The sequence below is a fragment of the Melozone crissalis genome, unplaced genomic scaffold, assembly GCF_028551555.1.
Source record: "Melozone crissalis strain CALT ecotype California unplaced genomic scaffold, PUWL_Pcris_2 ptg000016l_1, whole genome shotgun sequence".
NCBI lineage: Eukaryota > Metazoa > Chordata > Aves > Passeriformes > Passerellidae > Melozone > Melozone crissalis.
In genome coordinates, this window is record NW_026535794.1 from 21,073,464 (window position 1) to 21,094,367 (window position 20,904).

A 20,904-nucleotide genomic window follows, 5' to 3' on the forward strand; every position below is an offset into this window, starting at 1 on the left:
TCATCAATTGGGTGAATGAGTGGTGTGATAGCAATAGAAACTGTAAGCTTAATAAACAGCAACCACAATATTAGAGCAAATACATTGAGACACTTATCCTCACCACTGAGTTCTGAATTGAGTAAATTAACTGAAGACAAACCCAGTCATCATAACAGATAATGTGTACACCCAAAATCAATAAATCTGAGCAAATAAATAGGGGAAGGAAAGTAATACAGAATTCTGATGAGAATCAGACAAACTGCTTATCAAATTTCAAAAGATTCTGATCAAAAGCATGGAAAACACCCAAGAAGGGATTTAAAAATGGAAAATTTTTACTTCAGAAAGAAAATAGGATTTGTTGCCTCAAATCTGCTGTGGAAAAACCTCAAAAGAAACATAGCAAATGATAGCTAAAAGTAGTAAAAAAAACCCCTAACTGATATTAAAAATTGGAAATGAATCATGCCTTTCTCCATGTATCATAATTTAAGAAAGTCTTCATCAGTTAATGAATTAATAAATTGACAAAATCAAATGAGAAAAAAACCACCTTACTCATAACATGTGGTTAATTTTTGATGCCTCTTTCCACCCTACATTGTCAAAGCCAAAACGTTAGAATGGTTTGAAGAAAGAGGAATTCAAGTGGAGAAAATGTGCAAGTAAGATAGCAAGAATATCCAGAATTAAAATAATAAATATTGAAAATTTTTTTGAAAACTAAAGTTTAAACCAACTTACAGCTGTCACATTGAGATGACATGTAGGCTCAGATTAACCTGTATTGGCAAAAACTTCTGAGTTGGGTCATTCAATCCTGTGTGTAAATTCTTTGTCTTGATTTTTTAACTACAGGATTCTTAAACTGGATTATATTTATCACTTGAACACAAAAAGCATCTGTGTATGTGTAATATTGGTACCTAGTGTAATCTAAGAACATACATAATATGCTCTTTTGCTAGCTACTCATTTTGCACATTATACATTTGCTGTTGCCAGTGGGTGTGTGTTTTGAGGCTGAAATCTGCTTGTGTGCTTTGGTGAGGAGGGCCAGACTTAGGTTTTGTTTGGCACATCTACTTATCTTTACATGCAGGCCCTCAACCTGAGACATCCAGGTGTCTTCAGCCTTGAAATACTCACCCCATTCTAAAGTAGATAGACTTGAACTCTTTAAATTCTGCTGAACAAGTAGCATTTCAAAGATATCCTGACCCAGTTTTTGAATTCTTCTGACTGTTTATGCCTGTGTCTGAGGTATTTGGGCTGAGAGGTCATGGTCACCATGCTGAACTGTGGAAATGAGGAGCCTGCATCCCCAAGCTTGCAGAGACTGTGCAGGTGTCAGGATAGTGGATGCAGCCCACACTTTTGAAGCATCATGTCACATTAGCTCAGGCTAAGGCTTTCCCCCTTCCAGAGCCTGTCCCAGCAATGCTACCTGTGCTGGCTTAGCTTCCCTTTGCACTCGCACAGAGAGCAGACATTTACAAGGTAACCTGCTTACTCAAATCTCATCCTTCAGTCTACCAACTGGGTGCTCTTCAGAAGAGCCCTGGGTGCCCTTGGAAGAAATTTCCCTTTCTCAGGTGGGAGCCTTAGTCTTCCTCATGTATTGAAGGTGGTATTTATGGAGACCTACCAGACTGTCACCCTGGCAGGTGGCTGTTTGGCCTCCGAGGCGGGGGCCTGGGCATATTCCCACCAGTCGGTCTCTGGTCAGACTCCCAGGTGTTCCCAGTCTCAGACACCTATTTCTGTGTTTCCGAGAACTGCGCTATTTTCTGTCACCTTTTCTGAGGTGGGCTGTGCCCGCCGCTGCTGCCTGACGCCAGGTACCGTCCCATCAGGATCTCCCCGCGATGGGGGCTCACCCGCCCCCGCAGGCTCCGGCTGACCCGGGGAGACCCGCAGCGCCCGCAGGAGGGAGGAGCAGCAGGGCCATGTGAGCCGCTGGCGGCGGCAGCGGCCCTCGGGGAAGACAGATGGGGTGAGAGACAGCGCCCGGTCCGGCTGTCAGCGCGGCCCCAGCCCCGCCGCGGAGGGAGCCCCTCCTCCCCACGCTCCCGGCCGGGGAACCATGGCGTCCAGCGAGGAGGACGGAGGCGGCAACGGCGCCGTGGAGGAGAAGGAGAACGGCAAGAAGAAGAAGAAACTGGGCGTCCTGGCCACGACATGGCTCATCTTCTACAACGTCGCCATGACCGCGGGGTGAGCGGGCGCGGGCGGCGCGGGGCGCGGAGCGGCGGAGCGGTGGCGGCGCGGCCGGGGCGAGGCGGGGGCCCGGCGGAGCCGGGCGGGAGAGCCGGGACGCGGGGGAGCCGCCGGCAGCGGGGCTCCCCTCTCCTGCCGAGCATTGCCTAATACGGTGCAGCGCTGCCGGCCGCCGGCGCGTCACCCCGCGCCCGCCGCGGAGGTTAAGTATAGCCGGGACCGGCATGCCGGGCGGGGGAGCCGCGTCCCGCGGCGCGGCCTCCCGGATGCGGACGGGGCTGCTGGGCGCCCGCGGGGAGCCGGCAGCGCTCCGCGGTGCCCGGCGGCTCCGGGGCCGGGGTCCCGCGAGGGGCGGTCGGTGCGCCCGGGCTGTGAGCGAGCAGAGCCCGCCCCGGCTCCCGGCGGGCAGAGCTGTCCAAAGCCGGCCCGGCCCGCGGGCAGGAGCGATGAGCGGGGACCGGGGCACGCAGAGCAGTAGCCCGGGAGGTTCCTTTGAGCTTGTGCTCCGTGCTGCGAGGCTTTGCTATCAGAAAAGAGGGCAGTCAGGTTTATGTTGTTAATTCTTGAAGCACATATTCTCACTTCTTGAAGATTTTCACTGTTCACTAACTCCTGGGGGAAAAAACTTCAACCTGTCCATTTCCACGTGTTTAAAAGAAAGCTAAGAATGAAAAAAATTACAACTTCTAGTGTGATATTCATCATGAGAACAGTTTTCCTTTGGTTACTAATGGGTGGTCTCACTGCCCTTTGAATCCCGTAGAGTAAAACTAACACGCCGCAGTTGAGGCAGGAGCTCAAGCACTGCTGGAGAAAGCCAGGAATGTGATCGTAATGGCTTTCTTCTCACTAGCAACTGTGAATCTTGATTATTTATTAAAGTCTGCTCATATATTATTGCAGCACTTTTTGAAAAGTGCTTTTACGTGAGGTTAATGTTACCTCATTGAATTACCAGTCTTGTGCTCCATGTGTGAATTTGCTAATGAACACTGACTCTTGCCACTGACTTTTACATGTCTCTAAAAGATTATCGAACCATATTAGTTTTGACCTTAGGTGCTGCATCAGTATCTCCCACTTCCTTCTCTCTCATTTTCCATTAATATCAAAAGAAATTAGGGCACACAAAATTGGATTTTTTTATGTGGAAACAGAAATAAAAGAGGTTGGAATAAATTCTTATAATCATTTATGGGCACAATTTAAGAGAAAAATACATATCTGAAATACAAGTATACTTAACAGAGACACTACGCAGGATAAATATTTAACTAGAACAGTATATTTGTCCAGTTGTCCAGGTGGTAGTGCAATATATCAAAATGTTTCTGGAGTTTTAACAAACTAATGCATAACTACATGTTAACAACCATTCTGATAAAAAAATCTGCAGCCTATCTTTGTCTCTAAACAGATTTAAGGGACTAAAATGACAGATCAATACTCAGTTTTGCTGAAAGTCCCAACTGGAGATGCTGCCTTTATTACAGAAGGTGTTTTCCATTTCCTGGTGATTTGTAATAATCAGTATGAGGACTTTCCTGAGATCCAAAGTCAAAGCCATCAACAGCTGAATAAATCTATCTACAGAAATTTATGTCCACATAAAAAAATCCTTTAAGAAAAATACACTTGCTATCTTTGATTCTGAGTGTAGTCCAAGATTACTTCTCTCTGCAATGCTTATGCTTTGGTTGTGGAATGATATGCAGAAAATGCCTTGTTAGATTAAATATATTATGACTTCACAGTCTAAGTCACATACAGAGCTGTTGCTGCCACATTTGTGCTGCCAGCTGGATGTAAATTCACCATCACCTTCCTCTTGTCAAACACCTCACTGTAAAACGGAGCAGCTCCACTGTGAAAGACTTCCAGTGATATTCCAGTAATTCTTCGTTTCCACAGTGGTTGGAGACAACCTGAAATAAATGCACTCATATTTAAAATCTGTTATAAAATCTAAGTAACACTTGCAGGGGAAAATTTTGGAGCGCTGACAGATCAGATTCACGGGCTTAAAGTAGAAGGGATCAAAGAGGGGAATCATTCCTGCTGTGTGGGGAAGCCTGACTAGCTCTATGTGAGTTTGAAATGCTGTCATGAAGTGCTGGAATGGGGCACACCAAGTGGCTGCATAGCAGAGGCCGCCGTGCTAGGGAGCTGTAGAGGGGCTGGCACTGACGTCCGTGCCATGCGAGGTGAGCCAGGAGCTGTCAGGATCCAGGCACAGGGGGTCTGACCAAACATTGCTGTGTCCAGGTACCCTGTTTCCAGTGCTAGCCTATACCTTATGCTCAGGGAGGACTGCAGGAGGATGAGTTAAACATTTGTCCAAGTGTTTATGTAAATATTTCGCTGATGTTTGTAATCTCTCTGAACCTGTCTCTGAGTATTTCTGAAGCCCTTCTGCTTTGTCACTTGGGCCCTTCCTTAGCCAGAGCTCTTGTTGCTGCGGAATATACTTGCCATGGCTTTGTGGAGAGTGAAAGGACTGAGTAATTGTTCCCAGCAATTTCAGAGAAGACATTAAACTAAAATTTTTGTCATTTTTGATTTTTATTTTTACCTCTCCAAATAGCCATCCATAGCTCTTGCTATGCCTATGTCTATGTTAAAGAATTTTTGTACTTTCTTAGTTTTTTTTGATTGAAACCTGAAGTTTTCAGTCTTCTTGCTGATGTGATGTTTTAAGAATGGAGTGTAGGTCTGAAAGGCTGAGAGAGTTGGGTTTTTCAGTCTGGAGAATGGAAGGCTCCAGGGTGACATAATTTCAGTTCCTGAAGGGAGCCCACAAGAGAGCTGGTGAGGGACTTTTTACAAGCACCTGTAGTGATAGAGACTATCACTAGAATAAAGTGTAACGGGTTCGAACTGAAAGAAGGCAGGTTTAGATTAGATATTGGGAAGAAATTCTTTACTCAGAGGGTGGTGAGGCACTTGCAGAGGTTTCCCAAAGAACTCCTGGATGCCCCATTCCTGGAAGTGTTCAAAGCCAGGTTGGACGGGGCCCTGAGTGACCTTGTCTAGTGGAAGGTGTCCCTGCTTATGGCAGAGGGGGTTGGAACTAGATGATCTCTAAGGTCCATTCCTACCCAATCAATCCCATGATTAAGGAAAATATAGTACGCTGTTTTGAAAATCCTTATTATATAAAAATGGGTTTATTACATGGAAGGTATTCCTCATGCCTTGGATTATTTTACAGTGTCTGGGCATGTGGTGGGATCAACCCACAATTTAGATGTTTATTTTTTATCTCAATTTCCATTCTAAATCTCAATTTAAATTATATGTCAAATTCTACTATGATTAAAAGATACTGTTACTTTTTCTTTCTTTACATTGGAAGGGTTATTAGTTGGCATCATTGTTCAGTTTCCTAAAAAAAACAAAATAAATTTATCCAACACCCTCAAATGTGCTCGTTAAATATGTTTCTTGAGGTCAGGAGCATAGAACATCCATCTCTCAGCACTTTGGAATCTGATTTTTAAGTCAACTTTTAAAACACTTCTCAACACTTTGGAAAACATAATTATGGTGGTACCTTTGTTTGGACAATCACAAACAGGAGCATTAAAATCACTAGTCAGTCCTGAAATCAGTGAGTTGAGAGACCATGAAAAATGTAAAACTGACGTGCATAAATTCCAGTCCTTTGACAAACTTGTAACTCAAACAGTGACTTCAGCGCCAAGCTCACCATGTGGTTTCAAATAACAGTATTTAATAGTCAAGATGCATGAGGATTTAATAGATACATAAACATTTACATAAAAATACGTAGTCGCTGCTGGAGAAAAGTCTGATGGATGGGTGGTTTTGGGGGGTTCCCTCAATTTAGTCAATCCTCAGAAGGCAGCAAATTATTCTCCATTATTTTCCAAGTAAAGAGATGAGTGTAATGTTTACATAATATTATATACTATTTATGTCTAAAGATATTTTTTCATTATCTAAGAACACCAACAAGTGAAGAATCAAAGTTAACCTGGGAAGAAAACTACTCTACTAAATTATTTACAATGGATGGATATTTTTAGAATTCTAATTTGAAATGTATCCATTCTCTTTCTTTTATAGGTGGCTGGTATTAGGTATTGCCATGGTGCGGTTTTATATACAGAAAGGAACACATAGAGGCTTATTCAGAAGCGTTCAAAAGACGCTTAAATTTTTCCAGACATTTGCTTTGCTTGAGGTAAATTTTAAACATTAGTTTGCTTTACTGGATGCTGCATATCATAGGCAAAACACATTATTTTCCTGAATTTAAAATAAGAATATTATATTAGTTCTAAAAGTCCTTTTTACTTTATTATTTAATGAAGTTTTGGGGGTGGGACGAGGTGATTACTTGAAACAAATCAGCATGTGTTTTTCAGATTTAATTCTAATATTTCTTTAAGTCAGTGCCTGGGAACTGCTTTGATTTGAGAGTCTTTAATGCAAAAGGCAAAATCTTGAAGGCATTACAGCCAGCAGATCAGCCCTCTAGTGTAGTAGATATCACCATCTCAGAGATTGAGTATATATAAAGAATATACTCTTTATACTGGACTTACTATCCTTCTCTGCCTTTCCTGCTTCTACTTATTTAAAGATGGGATTCACACACCCCATATAACCCATTGCTACAGGGTCTGTGGAAGATTTGCAAAGCATTCTTTAAGTAATACTTTTGCAAACTGTACACTACTGGTCTCAGTTCTGGTACATCTGTGGAATGAAGCTTTATTGCTGGGTTTATGGAGCACTTGCAGTTCTTTCCCAGGCACAGCAAAGAATGTCTATCTACATTTTAATTTTTTTTCTCAATCTGCCTACAACATTCTTGTTCAAACAACTGTTAAACTCATGTCATCAGCTGCATATAAGCTTTTGTGCTGTTAAACTTTCACTGTAATTCTATTCAAACCTGCCAAAATTATGAAAAGCTCTTCATTTGCTAAACATTACTGACCAGAAAATACTTTGTATCTCAAGCTTCATAGCTGTCATTGACAAAAGTATATTAATGTTAATAATCTGTAATAAATGTAGAACATTTTAAAATTGCTGTGTGGTTAGCATTCCTTATGTGACTTCCTCTACACTGTCCTGTAAAATTGTTCTTTGAGTAAGGTAAAGGAAGATAAGCTTACTAGTTGAAAAAAATGCTTTGTAAGTATATAAATGTCTAATATTTACAATTAAATTGAAAAACAAATGTTGTTCATGTATTTGCACAGCTCAGATGGGACCATCCCAACACTGATTGCCAGGGCTCTGCCATGTATTTCTTTTTAAGACTGTTAGTGGGAGACAAAATCCAGAATTGAGCCTAGGTTTATATTAATGTCAAAAGGCCATGTTTATAAGGTAGCTAGTAACTGATGCCACACATCAGTAACCTCTGACATTTTTATTTACAGGTAATCCACTGTGCAGTTGGTGAGTTCTTTGTTTTAGTTTCTCCTGTAGCTAGTTAAAACATGAACTGTGGAGCAGAGATAACATGTTTCTCTTTTTAAGGAATAGTTCGCACATCTGTGCTTGTGACTGGGGTCCAAGTGAGTTCCAGAATCTTCATGGTGTGGTTCATTGCACACAGTATCAAACAGGTATGTGTCTGAGCAAATTATGTTTTGATTGCTTTTAAGGAGAAGCTATTACTTCAGTTCTCATTTCACAAGGAAGACCAAGCTAAAAATTAATTCTGTTCCTGTAGAGAATGCTTACATATTTGAGTGCAATTTTGGAAGTTAGGGTTGCAAAATAGAATTTGTGTGATTCTTGCCAGGAGACGGAGTCTGGGTCGTAGCTGTGAATCATCCGTGTTTTCAGCATCGTGCCCTCTGTGGTCTGCCTAAATGAAATCAATGACTACTCCTGTTATTTACAAACAAAACTACCCTAGTGTTAACAGTTCCCTTTCAAAAATTTTAATTAGCACTTGCTGAATTAATCTAAATAAAAGGTAAATTCATGTTTTTAAATCTATGTCTTGAATTCACATGGATAAACATGGTAGCGATTTTGCTATTATTTTTAGAAGCCTTCTCAAAATTTTAATGTTACGGTAATCTGTTAAGATTGTTAATTTGATGACTTCTAGTGTGTCACAATGGCACTTAAGGACTTGTGTAAATGACAATAGTTATTTGCCTGGATTTGGGTGGCTGTTGTAAGGTTAGTGATCCATTAGTAGAATGAAGCAAGCAGTTCACAACTAGTAGGTAAGGACATCAGGTTCAATTTGTGAGGTGTGCTTTCTATGAGAGGCGTATAAAAAATTAAGTGATAGAGTTTGAGCTCCTGAATTTCTTCAGAACTTGAAAAGCTGAGCCATTAAACTGTCTCACCAGCAGATGGCATAGGCCTTTCTGCAGATGAATTATCCTAGCACCTGCCTCAGTTATCAAATCTTCATTTCATTTCACAAGAGGACTTGTTTTCTACACTGCATCTTTTCCTTTGACATGGAATAAAGTAAATAGGGTTTTCATAGGGTTAATTTTTTTGTTCTTCTTTTTTCTTGTTGTTGTTTGTTTTTAGGTTTGATTTGGAGTTTTTTTGGTTTTGTTTTAGTTTGGTTTAGGTTTTTTTTTTGTAAGCTAACTTTTTATATTTTTCTGTAAGGCAAAATGTCTCAAAGATTAACAAGATTCCTTTATTGAATATCTACACATGAGCTGGACTATAGCACTGCATTTTGCCTTTTTTACTATCTGCAGTGGACTAAATCTTAAGCCTATCCAGCAATTTCTTTTATTTCCTCTATCTACACTACTGTAGGCCAAGCTGTGTCCAAGAAGAAATGCATTTGAATGTATGTCTGATTGTATTTCATGCTGTTATTGCTTAGCAGGCATGAATGTTCAGGGTCACTTTGGGTGGTGAGAGGCACGTCAGTGATAATAGCCAGAGCCAGACCTCCCCACTTGACTGCAGATTTGCAAGGCAGCAGATAGAAATTCTCTGCATACTTATTTAAAGCTCTTCTGCTTGGATTTAGCCCTGTGCCATGAATCCAAGTTTGAGTTATCAATGTTTGTCTCTAATTGCATGAGGCAAAGAACAGCCTAATTCTGTCTTTACCTTTGCATATTTGTTTGGGTGTCTTTGCACTTCAATTGCTGCTATTTGTTTGTGATTTTGGTGCTATTTTTGTCTCCATTTTCTTTATGATGTTGGTGAGATCCTTCTGCTAAAATTGCACCTTCTTTGACTGACACATTGAGGGTGCAATTTTATGAGCACTTATAATTCTTTTTGACTTTTGTCAGAGTTGTGGATTTTCAGCATCTTGGAGATATATTAAGCTTTGTCACCAAGTTGCATTTTATTTTGAAAAATCATTTCCCTCTTTTATAATTTTAACAAAACTTGTGTTGCTTTATTCTATTTCACAGACATCCCTGGAGCTTTTCAGCCTTCAGGCATAGAAGTGTATTACAAAATTCCTCCCCTCTTAAAGGAAAGAAAATTACTTGTGTGTAATTTTTCCTCACAGAAGGTAGTGTCTGTAATAGATCCCCAGGTGCCTTCTCTGTATTTGGGGACTTTTGTTTATTTGTTCACTCAGAGTGAAAAAGACTTGGTGTTTTGAAACAGCAGAAATGTGCTACTTACTGATGAGGCAGTTTAATGACTCAGAACTTAAATCTTACATGGGATTGTTGAGTGAGTTTACCTAGAGCTTCTGGTCTACCAACTACTCTTCATTTAGAGAGCCATCCATGCTCCAGCTCCTCAACTATCTTAGAGCTCCCTGAAGTCTGCCAAGCTTGATCTTCTGTGACCAAGATCCAGTTAGTAGGTTATATAAAGCAATTCCTTTTGTCTAAAGTTTCATGGAGATGTGCATTATATATCGAAGAAGAAGCAAGATGAAAAGTAAGAGAAAATCTAGGAAATGGAGTAGTGAAATGCAGAATGATTAAAAAGTGATTATGAGAAGAACATACCTTCTGTAGTATTTTGTTGTTCTTGCTGTTTTGAGGAGAAAAAACATGAACAAGTAGATAAACCACAAATAGAAGGGGGATAGTTAGATAGTCTAGTGGAATGTAGGTAGAAAACACCGAGGAAGAATAAGCATAATTATAGGGTTTTATGTTTTGATATTTGCATAATGGAGGAAGATTGCTCAATTTGACAAATGTCTGTTTGTTAGTAATCACATATGATAATGAACTGTACATGGTCATGGTTTCAGCATATCACTTTTGTGCCAAAATTGTTTTTCTTTACAAGGTACTAGTTCTGTTCTATATATCTTAAAGAGAAGTCTGTTGCAGTTTGCACAGAAAAGAAGCCTAAGAATGAAGAAAATGTTGGTTCTTTATACTTCTGCAGATCCAGAATGAGGAGAGCGTTATTCTTTTTCTGGTGGTATGGACTGTGACAGAGATTACTCGATATTCCTTCTACACATTCAACCTGCTCAACCATTTGCCATACTTCATTAAATGGGCCAGGTGGAGATGTCTTGCACTTGAGTTTTTCATGGTTCTGTGCATGTTGGTTTCATGCATGCTGAACTAACACACAGGAGAGCAGATGTTTGAGCTTTGGTTATGTGTCAGCAAAGTGCAAGTCAGTTGCTGTCTGTGCTTGGGATCATTGCTGTTTGGTTTAATATGTTAAAAACATTTTAGCTGATGTTTTTGGAGTATGTTTTTTTCTTTGCTTTCTGTGTCTCACAGTTTGAACTCTGCTTTCACTTACTCTAATTTTTTTTCACTTACTCTAATTTTATTTCTCTATCTTTTTATCTCATCTTTGAATTTGCAGTATGTCTCTTCATGATGCTCTGAATACAGTGCCCAAAATTAATCACCTGTGCTAGTCTTTGTGGATGGTAGTTTTTTGAAAATGTGGGAGTTGTTGTCACTCAGTCTGTATTATTACTTTATAAGAAGTTCTGCTTTATCAGAGCTTTTGTAAGATTATATCCATGTAGTGAAGTTAAATACTGACTTAGTTTAGGCCACAAAAATTGAGTTCCGAATCAAAACTGTCTTGATTTTGAAGCATTCTTAAGGTTGGCCACTAGATCACATACACTACACAGACCGTGTGTGTTTATCAGGAGACTTGACTGGAATAGTATTCCATGTAGTAATTATTTGAAAAATACATGTAAGGCAGTCTTGTTATGTTAGAAGAAGAATATCTAAGCTACATTCAGTACAGATGACTCCTATTTAAAAGAGTTTGTTTGTTATTTTCCTTTATTTTTGTTTTATAGGTAATCCAGGTTTGATGCTTCTAGTGTGCTTCTTTGATGTGTCTGATATTTATGTCTATTCTTATAAAACGTTTCTTTTTTGCTAGTGCCTAAGTGAGAGACTTGTTTAAGCACTAAATGACAAACTTAAAGATATTCAGATTGGCTATCATCAGTAGTTTTTTTTAATACAGACTTCAGAAAGAGAAATGCACTCAGAACAAATTACATTGACAGATAATAATTTTTACCATCAGGTCAGCGTGCCTTGAATAACAGAATTTTGTTTCCATAATATAGACAGTAGGGAAAACCAACATTCTTACTGAAAAGACATATGGTGAAATATTAATATAAATAACACATTTTAAAATATATTATTTTTTCATAAAGTCTAAAATATCCCTTCAAGATTTATGGATAAACAAACAGCACAACTGGGCATGTATTCAATACCAAGAGAGATGGAATTTCTGATCTTTAGCTTATAACTGCATAGAGACAAACAATATGTAAGGTATTAGTTCCTTCTTATCTAATCTGCATTCTTCTTGGTGCTGCCAAGCAATAGGACAGGAGGCAAAGGGCAGAAACTGATGCACAGGAAGTGCCACCTGAACATGAGGAAGAACTTCTTTACTGTGCAGGTGACCAAGCACTGGAACAGATTGTCCAGAGAGAAAATCCAGTGTCTCCCTCACTGGAGATATTCAAAACCCATCTGGACACAATCCTGTTCCATGTGCCTTAGGATAACCCTGCTTGAGTGGGGAGACTGAACCAGGTGACTCATTGTGGTCCCTTCCAACCTGAACTATTCTGTGATTCCTCATATCTGTGAGTCTTCTAAGCCCTTCTGCTTCTAGGAGGATTTCATGCTTAGTTGCTGCTGTTTTGGATCTCATTTCTTTTGGTCAGGGAGTGCACATTATACCTTTCTCTGTGACAGCTCTCATTGCTGTTCCTTATATGAACTGGAGAATTGTTCCATAGGAGAGCCTGCATATTCCTGGTGCACTGTGTGAAAGGACAGCACATAACCTCTTGATTACAATTTTCACTCTGTCTCTGCCTATGTGGCCTTTGGCATTCAAATCACATTTTCTTTCACATTCATCTTTGGATGTTTTGCCTTTTATTTGAACATCATCTCACTTTAAAATGGATCTGATAAGTTTCTGGCACAGTAATTTTCCTTTCTCTTTTTATTACAATTTCCATTAGTGGTAAATGTAGTATTCCCATGTTGTAGTGAGTAAAACAAGCTCTTGATGCTATTCAACATTGTCATTATCTTCAAACAATTTGTAGTACATACAACTGACCCAGTCTGTGTGCACTGTGATGAAAATATGTAGGATCATCTGAGATTCAGTCCTGGTCTGAATCCTGTTGGTGACAATAGGAGTAAGAATAGTACATTTAAAAAAATTCATTACCAGAGACTAAAAATTTGAGGGTTCTTCTATTAGAAAGAGATAAAAATGTTCTGACACTTCTCTGTTTTTAAACAAAGCACTGAGGAATTCTCTTGTCAATCAAGCAACTCTACTGAAAGTAACTGAAACTGATATTTTGTGTCAAGTCAAGATGTGATCCCTGATTCTGGTGCAGGAACCACTTTAATACATTTCTAATGTACATATTTAAAATGTATTTCTATTAGTGTGCCACTAATAATAACAAGAGAAATTTTTAAGTTTACGGAGTGTTTCTCACAAGTTTTTTTTTTTTTTATTCTTATTATTTTTCAATGCAGATACAACTTTTTTATCGTTTTGTATCCTGCTGGAGTTGCAGGTGAACTGCTAACCATATATGCTGCTTTACCCTATGTGAAGAAAACAGGAATGTTTTCACTGAGACTTCCCAACAAATACAACGTCTCCTTTGACTACTATTACTTCCTTATTATTGTCATGTTCTCCTATGTGCCATGTAAGTACTGTTTAACTATAGAAACATTTTAACATCATAAAAATAAATCTTCAGCGATGCTATAAACACTGCCTGTATTAAAATTTGCTGAACACTTTCTACTGTAAGAGCCTGCTTTCTGTTGTGCCAAGCTTTATGTGCTTTAATTGGTTAGGCTGAAATTTACTGTCCTGTTATCTGCTTAGGAACATAATCTGCCTTAAAAATTTTAATGAGCATGCTAAAATTATTTCTCAGACTTGGATGAAGTAAGAAAAGTTTCTGCTTACACACAGATATGTCTGTAACTGTGTCACTGGGACTTTCTAGTGCCTCTCCCACTTTGAAATAATGACTTTAAAATGGTTCTGCAAGTTGTGCCAGAGATTTGCTGTGGCTTTTTACTACTAATAACCATTTACCTTGGAAAAACCATCATTCAAGCATGCTCAGGAAAAACTTGAAGCAGTATTCTCTAAGATTTCATTTTCACAGAAATCATCCCCCCCAAACCTCTCTGAACACCTGCAGTCCCTGGTTTAATCAGTTTACCCTTGTACTTATGCATGCCAGAAACCATGGAGGCAACAGTGGAGAGAGTATCTTATCTGTCTTTCACTTCCAGTGTTATCTCCACTGCTACCTAAGCAGTGAAGACAAAGAGAAAGCACCCTGATATACCAGATATTCCACCATGAATAGGGCTAGACCAAACTAGGCAAATGTAATATTTTAGATAATATCAATAATTGAATATATATATTTTAAAATACATTTTAAAATACATTTAAGTACATTGAGGCAGCAGATTAGAGAGAGAAATTGAAAAGCAGGAAAACTGAAGTTAAAGAGTCTGTGATCTGCATTCATGAAAGGTATTCCTTTGAGAAGGCAACATTCAATATGGACTTTTGCAATATGAGCACACACTTAAATTTTTGGTTCTAAGAAGTCATGAAGGACAACTAGAGAGATTTATGTCAACAAAAAATATTCTAAGGTGTGATAACTTACGAACAGTTTTACATCTGTTTATGTAACAGATGTAGGAATAAACCCAGTTTTCTAGCCATTAAATATAAAGATCAACTCTGTTAGTAGGACAGTAATATAATAGATGGCAGAGGGACAGCAAAGAGGGATCTCCTTCCTTCAGACTTGAACAAATAGGGTAAATTTGTATCCTCCTCCAAGTCTTCAAAAATGCTTAGGACAGATTTGAAGTCTTCAAGCACTACCAGAATGTGGTGAAATCCTGTTTCTACAAGGAAACTGTTGGAGTGAAGTTCCTTGAACACAGGGTATTTATTCAGGGATAAATGAGCTTTGAGTAATTATTGTTTTTTAAATCACTGCAATATTCATGACTTGTTATTATTCACCTTAATCAACTCAACCACTGTGTGCTATAATTTTTACTCAGTTCATCATTCTGTAAAATAGTGGTTTTCCATTATGTGATCTGTTGAATTTTTCCATCTAATTTGCTTTCTTTTATGCTTTGATCAAGTATTTCCACAACTGTACTTCCACATGCTGCGGCAGAGAAGAAGAGTGCTTCATGGAGAAGTGATTGTGGAAAAGGACGATTGAATCAAGCTGTGTAACCATGGTGCTTTCAGTGGAAAGGAAAAGAAGAGAGGGTAAAGACCCAAAACTTCCTCTGATTTTTCTGAGTCCAAGTTTTAAAACATGGAACAAGAATAAACAACTGTGCCTGTGCCTGTGGACTGTATTATTTTTGCAATTAATATATTTTGAGACATACCTTTTCATCCTCAGATTCACTTTGGTTTTTAATTGTTCATTTCTTCAAAGAAATATTTTCTTTTTTTCAATAGGTTGATGAGTAGCTTTAAGAATTATAATAGTTAGCTACTGTGCCTTCTCTTCTGAAAGTTCTGTTATGACCTGTAGTCATTATCAAGAACAGAAGAAGAGTTGATAAGTTGTACTGAAAGTGAGTCTTCTGGAAATCAGAGTGTAAATTAGGTAATGATGTTTTTCATAGACTAGGTGAATTGAATGGTATTTAAGCTTTATATTAAGTAATATCTTTCCAATTATAAGTACTGTAGCACGTTGTTTAACCTTTTTTTAATTACACTATCACATGCAGAATTCCAGAAGGACTTTTGAAAAGAGTTGAATTCTTGATTGTCAGTGCAAATTTAGACCTCTCTGTATTTTCATATGTAATTTTAAAGATACTTAGGGTAATAGATATAATATTAACTGGTTAAAAGTTTGTGCTGAGGAGAAGACAGGTTGTGCCTTCCTTTCTCTAATCAGTGGCTGGAATGGGACTCCTTTGCAGAGCAAAGGTGATTGTCAGCATGTTTCCTATTCTACATTTAAAGTATGTATGCAGAAAAATCAGTATTGCATTGAAAATCTGTAGCTATGGTGAGATATTTGACTTTATTTGACTTCTTTTCAATAGCTTGGTGGGATAAAATATATTTAAAATATCATCCTAAAATATAAATTGTGCTTTGATTCATCCCATTGGGAAATTTTAATTGCTCCCTCCCCATTAATTGTTTATACTGTGTTGACCTAATTCTATTTCATGTCTTCAATAATCTGCAGGAAGGATCTACAGTATACTGATAGAAGTTAGAGGTGATTTTATACTATATGATACTTGAGTGGGAGAGGTCCAACAAATTGAAAGGTTTTGATCTAACAGCCTAGCAGATTCAGAGAAAAGGTGATGCATTTGAGGAAACTTGGATACTGAGTAAGAGAGAGAAGATTGAAATGTAGTAATGTGGTATGAAGCCTTGGAAATATAGGCAGCAAACCTGTCTTGTTTCTGGCTTCACTGATGTCAAAAGAAGTGTATGCATATGTGGAAGAGCTGCATCAGGCAGCTGTAAATCAGAATACTTGTGGTTGCTGAGGTAATTTCTGGAGTAGAGTCTTATGTTTTGGCTACCTCAGGCATGAAGAATTGGATAATCTTCTGAAAGCTCAGAGAACAATAACAAAACTAGTGGAAGTGGGAAAGATTGAGTTGCTAATATGTGTAATTCTTTGTTCTATGATAAATATGGAAGAACTTTAAAAAGTATGGAGGTGTAGCTATCATGAATTTGGAACAAGGGAAAGAGGCAATGAATATCAGAAGAAAGGTCCTACTGATTAGTTCAATTATGGAATGACACAGCAATGCTTATCAATGCACGCAGTGTCTTGGAAGCGTTTCAGTTAAAGTTGGCAAGAGATTGAACTACATATTTGAATAGACAGTTTCCATTTTTAGCTTCAATGATAATACAGCTTTTTGAAATTTGTAGATATGCCAGAATAAAGTGTATTAAGTAATTTATTAAAAAAGTAAGAATTTGCTATATCACTAACTTTTAAAATCCATGTTGTGCCTTGGATTTGTGATATTTATGTATGTCTTCATTACACATAAATGAATTTCCTTTTATGTGACAGGTGCATAGTGGACTTGAGACAGAACAGTTGTATTTCTTTAAATTTTAAAAGGTGTAATCTTTATATTCCTTAAATTTCACACAAGGTGCTCTAATTTAACTTACTACTTCTGTTTTATATGCAGCTAAAATGATTAAAAGTTTTAATATTAATTACATTTACAACACTGAATCACAAAATAGTTGTGTTATTATGTGTTCAGACTAACAGTTGTATGTGTCCAACATTCTTTCAGTACTGTTTTATAAACTATGAGGAACATATTGGCAGTTTTGGGAAGTATATCTCCATTAGCAAACAGAAGAGTGTGATGAAATATGAAAAACTAAGATTGGATTAAGTTCTGTGTCTCTTTTTACTGTCAGAGCAGCTCACTGAAGACCATAGCTATCAATTCATTGAAAATGCATTGGATTTGAAATCCTTGATCAGATGAGTGTGTCCTGTAGATAGTATCCTTACTAAAGGAAATACTTGCACTATATAAGTGTTTTATATTTATTTTCATTGTGGCCTAAGGATATTATCATATGTTAATCAAGGATCTATTTTTATATCCTTTTGTACATATGAAATGAAAAAAACCAACACTGTTTGCTACAATCTTGGGTTGCACTTCCATAAAGCAACAATGTACAAGGTAATGATACGATTTAAAACTGGATTTACAGCTACAAAACACTCTTGCTAAATAATGAATTAATAAAAGTAAAGCTAAAATTTACTCTCAGTATCACATTCAATGTTTCATTGACCAGAGATTGCCATGTAGATTAGTTTACATGACATTTACCTAAAAAAAGTAAGCAACATGTTCTTTTCTTCCTTCTGTTTTTTTGACTGAAACCTTTCCCTGAAGCCTCCTTTCAATCAGTAAGGTTGGAAAAGACCTCCAAGGTCACCAAGTTCAACCTCTGAACACCATCACATCAACTAGACTGTAGCACTGAGTGCCATGTCCAGCTGCTTCTTGAATGCTTCCAGGGGTGGTGACTCCACCACCTCCCTGGGGAGCCAGTTCCAATGCCTGACCAGCCTTTCCATGGAGGAATTCTTCCTGATGTCCAACCTGAGCCTCCCCTGACAGAGCCTGAGGCCTTTTCCTCTTGTCTGGTTGCTGGTTCTGTTAACATATCTTCTGAAACATAGTGAGAATTGCAGGTAAAATCTTCTTGCTCTTGACTTCAGCTAGGATTTTATCCTAGGTAGTTATATTTAAATTTCAATATACCATCTTGAAACATTTAATTAACCTGTCAAATGGATATTAAAACTTAAGTATGATTTTCATATGGTGCTCTCTTTCCAACTTCTTTTTTACATCTGTCTTTTTGTCTTTTCTCTGCAATATTCCTAGTTTTCTAAAGCATTTAAATCCTCCTGCTTAGGTAAGATTAGGAATGTATTCAAACATCATCATCTCTAATGTTTTCATGTAGTCTTTTAACAAATTGTCTTTATAAAGGTATTCTCTTATTTGTTCTATATAGGCCTTCTGAAATGAATTTATATAGAGCATGGCTTTATGAAACTTTTTGAATAGCAGTATATAGAAATAGGGAGATTCCTTTTAATCAGGTGACTTTTCCTACTATTGGTAGAAACAGAAACCATCTTTTGTATAAACTCTACCTGAAAGCAGCTGGATTTCTTGAGGTTTTTCCCAGCACTCACATACTATGAAAAGCTGTTTTGGGGCAGACTGGGTTGTTTCACAGCTCAGCTCAGAATGTTTGGAGGTCAGATTCTGGCTTCAGGGCATGGCCAGCAGCAAGGAACATGGTGCTGAGGTATTGCATCTTCTGTGTTACCTGGCAAGGGGTCCCTGAGGCCATGGTGAGCAGTAGCTGATAGATGTAATTTCTCCCACCCTGCAGGATGTGAGATGAGAGGAAGCTGTGATTACTCAGTGTGCTGTCATTACTGTGTGCTGAGGGAGCTCAGGGGATCAGCTGGAGGATCTCTGTGCACAGAGGGTGTGTTACAGAGAGGCTTTCCCACTCCACTCAGCTCTGGTTTGCTATCTGTTAGCCTACATGTCTGGAGATGGACAGGTCTGCCAGGATGGGCATGGCACACCAACCTCAACAGCTCAGTTCAACATAAACTGACTTGGAGAAATGGTGCAGGGTGCTGTTTCCCATTCCCATTGAACATAACATTTAGCCAGGTTCATGTTCTTGGATAGATTGCAAGTCTAGTTAACAGAGAGATGCATGGAGACCTGTTCTGTGACCAGATGGAAATATTTTAAATCTAGGTACATTTTAAATCTAGGTCTAGCTACTGCTCTGATTGTTGTACTCTTAGTCTTCACAGTAGCTTACTTCAGTGGATATTAGGATATGTGTATGGTTACTAAATAAACCAGAATGAAACCAATTCACAATCGTTACAATAATTTATAATTTCAAATTAGTTTAAATGACGTTAACAGTTTTTCAATCAAGCTCTTGCCTAATCTGCCTTAGAAAGAAAAAAAAGAAAGGAAAGTTAATACAAATAAATGTTCTGCACTAGGTAGTAGGGCCTCATAAATCAAAATTTTCAGGCAGGCAAACGCTGCATTTCATGCAGGATTTTTTAAGTGGGTTTTTTTAAAAAAAGGTGAAAGCTTTTCTGAAAATCAAAGTTTATTTCATAATGTATATTCTAAAATGTGCTGAGACTTACTGTATTATTTATTACCAGTTTACAATTTAAATTCATGCTGAACCTGCAGTTTTTATAGATGATTACCTGTAGCCCATTAAAATGTTTCATTCTGTGTTTGTTACAATGGCTGTTTAAAGAACAAACTCCCCATTTTTCCGCAGAGCTCTGTGTTCTCTTGCTCAAATGAGTTTCAGTATTGTTACTGCCTGGGATGCTTTTCCAGGCTGCTGAAGGGCAGGTTTCAGAGTGCCAAGGGCAGCTCCATGATCTCCTTCCAGGAGGGCACAGCTCCACAGTGGGTGGCACTCTCGGGTTGGTGTCAGGCACCGCGGTGCCACCGGTGCCATTCTGGGGTCTCGAGGAGTGCCAGATGTCCCCAGCTGATTCATCCCCATGACTTCCCAGATGGAGAGAACTGTTAGGTCACAAAAGCAAATCTGACAAGTGAACTGAGAGCTGTCCCAAGAGAACTGCAGGGAACTGAATGCTGGGTGACTCCAGCCCTCTCGAGGAAGTTGCTGACAGTTTCACGCCTGCAGCTGGGAGTGGCTGGTGATGTACAATACTTTCGGTGTCATGTTGTACCACCTGAAACATGCTGTCCTTTTATTCATACTCTCCTGCCTCTCTGTTTGGTCTTGAATGTATTTGAATGTCCTTTCAGTTTATGGCTTTGTAAAAGTGTAAGTGCAGAAAAAATTATCTAAGTGTATAGAATGTATATGTATAGAATTGTTCTTCAAGTTTCTTAATGTAAATGCACTGCAACTGCTTATTATTGTTATTTCTTCTAAAATGGTTATCATTAGAAGTTTACACAGACAGGAAAGCAACACAATATGATACTTCTAATAACTTATTTATTTGCAAAAAATATAATATTTTTTTGATCTATAGATTCAGATATTTGTTTTAGTGACTGTTAATTCTGTAGCACTGTAGAAATTAATAATCTATTAAAAGACGTATTTTAAACTTTGTTCTAGTTGATTTTTTAAATTTTTTTTTAGCATGTAGAAGTCAGTTCTTATAAGCATTCAGCATATTTCACCGACTGGTACTGTTTACAAAGACTATACTTTTTTATTTAGAATTATTTCACAAATTAATTGTGAGGTCCCGTGTAACAAATTAATCTTGAGGTCCCCTATTTACTCTTACCCAGACAGTCTTTTCATATTTCTTAAAATATATTCCAAAAAAACCAGGTAGGTTTGAGTAGTAATAATACTGGTTTATCAAAGAAGAGCAGAGAACACAGGGCATTCAAGAGAATGCCAATATGTATGAAAAAACATGCATTACAGTGATCCTGAAATAGATGTTCCAGTAGTAGATGTTTCAGTGTTTTGGAACAGGACTTTTTGTGGTATTAACCTTTGAGAGGGATGGAGGCAGAGAACATCCTCTGTCCTTTGCCATGTGACTAACAATGACATTGCAGCTATGAGGATTTC

At 38.3% G+C, this 20,904-nt stretch overlaps 1 protein-coding gene across 1 annotated transcript; it reads left to right on the forward strand.

The window, feature by feature from the left end:
• The first annotated feature begins 1,962 nt into the window (after nucleotides 1-1,962).
• HACD1 (3-hydroxyacyl-CoA dehydratase 1) lies at nucleotides 1,963-16,350 on the forward strand. Its single transcript, XM_054273979.1, has 7 exons — nucleotides 1,963-2,202; nucleotides 6,295-6,412; nucleotides 7,626-7,644; nucleotides 7,726-7,814; nucleotides 10,552-10,673; nucleotides 13,185-13,363; nucleotides 14,853-16,350. Exons 1-7 carry the CDS (start codon nucleotides 2,072-2,074, stop codon nucleotides 14,933-14,935), a joined length of 741 nt encoding a protein of 246 aa, XP_054129954.1. The 5' UTR covers nucleotides 1,963-2,071; the 3' UTR covers nucleotides 14,936-16,350.
• The last annotated feature ends 4,554 nt before the right edge of the window (nucleotides 16,351-20,904 follow it).

Bases quoted from the DNA above. Each gene is read 5' to 3' on its own strand.
- HACD1 (XM_054273979.1), top strand. From the start codon at position 2,072: ATGGCGTCCAGCGAGGAGGACGGAGGCGGCAACGGCGCCGTGGAGGAG. The intron at 2,203-6,294 runs GTGAGCGGGCGC...TTTCTTTTATAG, and splicing joins AACGTCGCCATGACCGCGGG to GTGGCTGGTATTAGGTATTG. The intron at 13,364-14,852 runs GTAAGTACTGTT...GCTTTGATCAAG, and splicing joins CATGTTCTCCTATGTGCCAT to TATTTCCACAACTGTACTTC.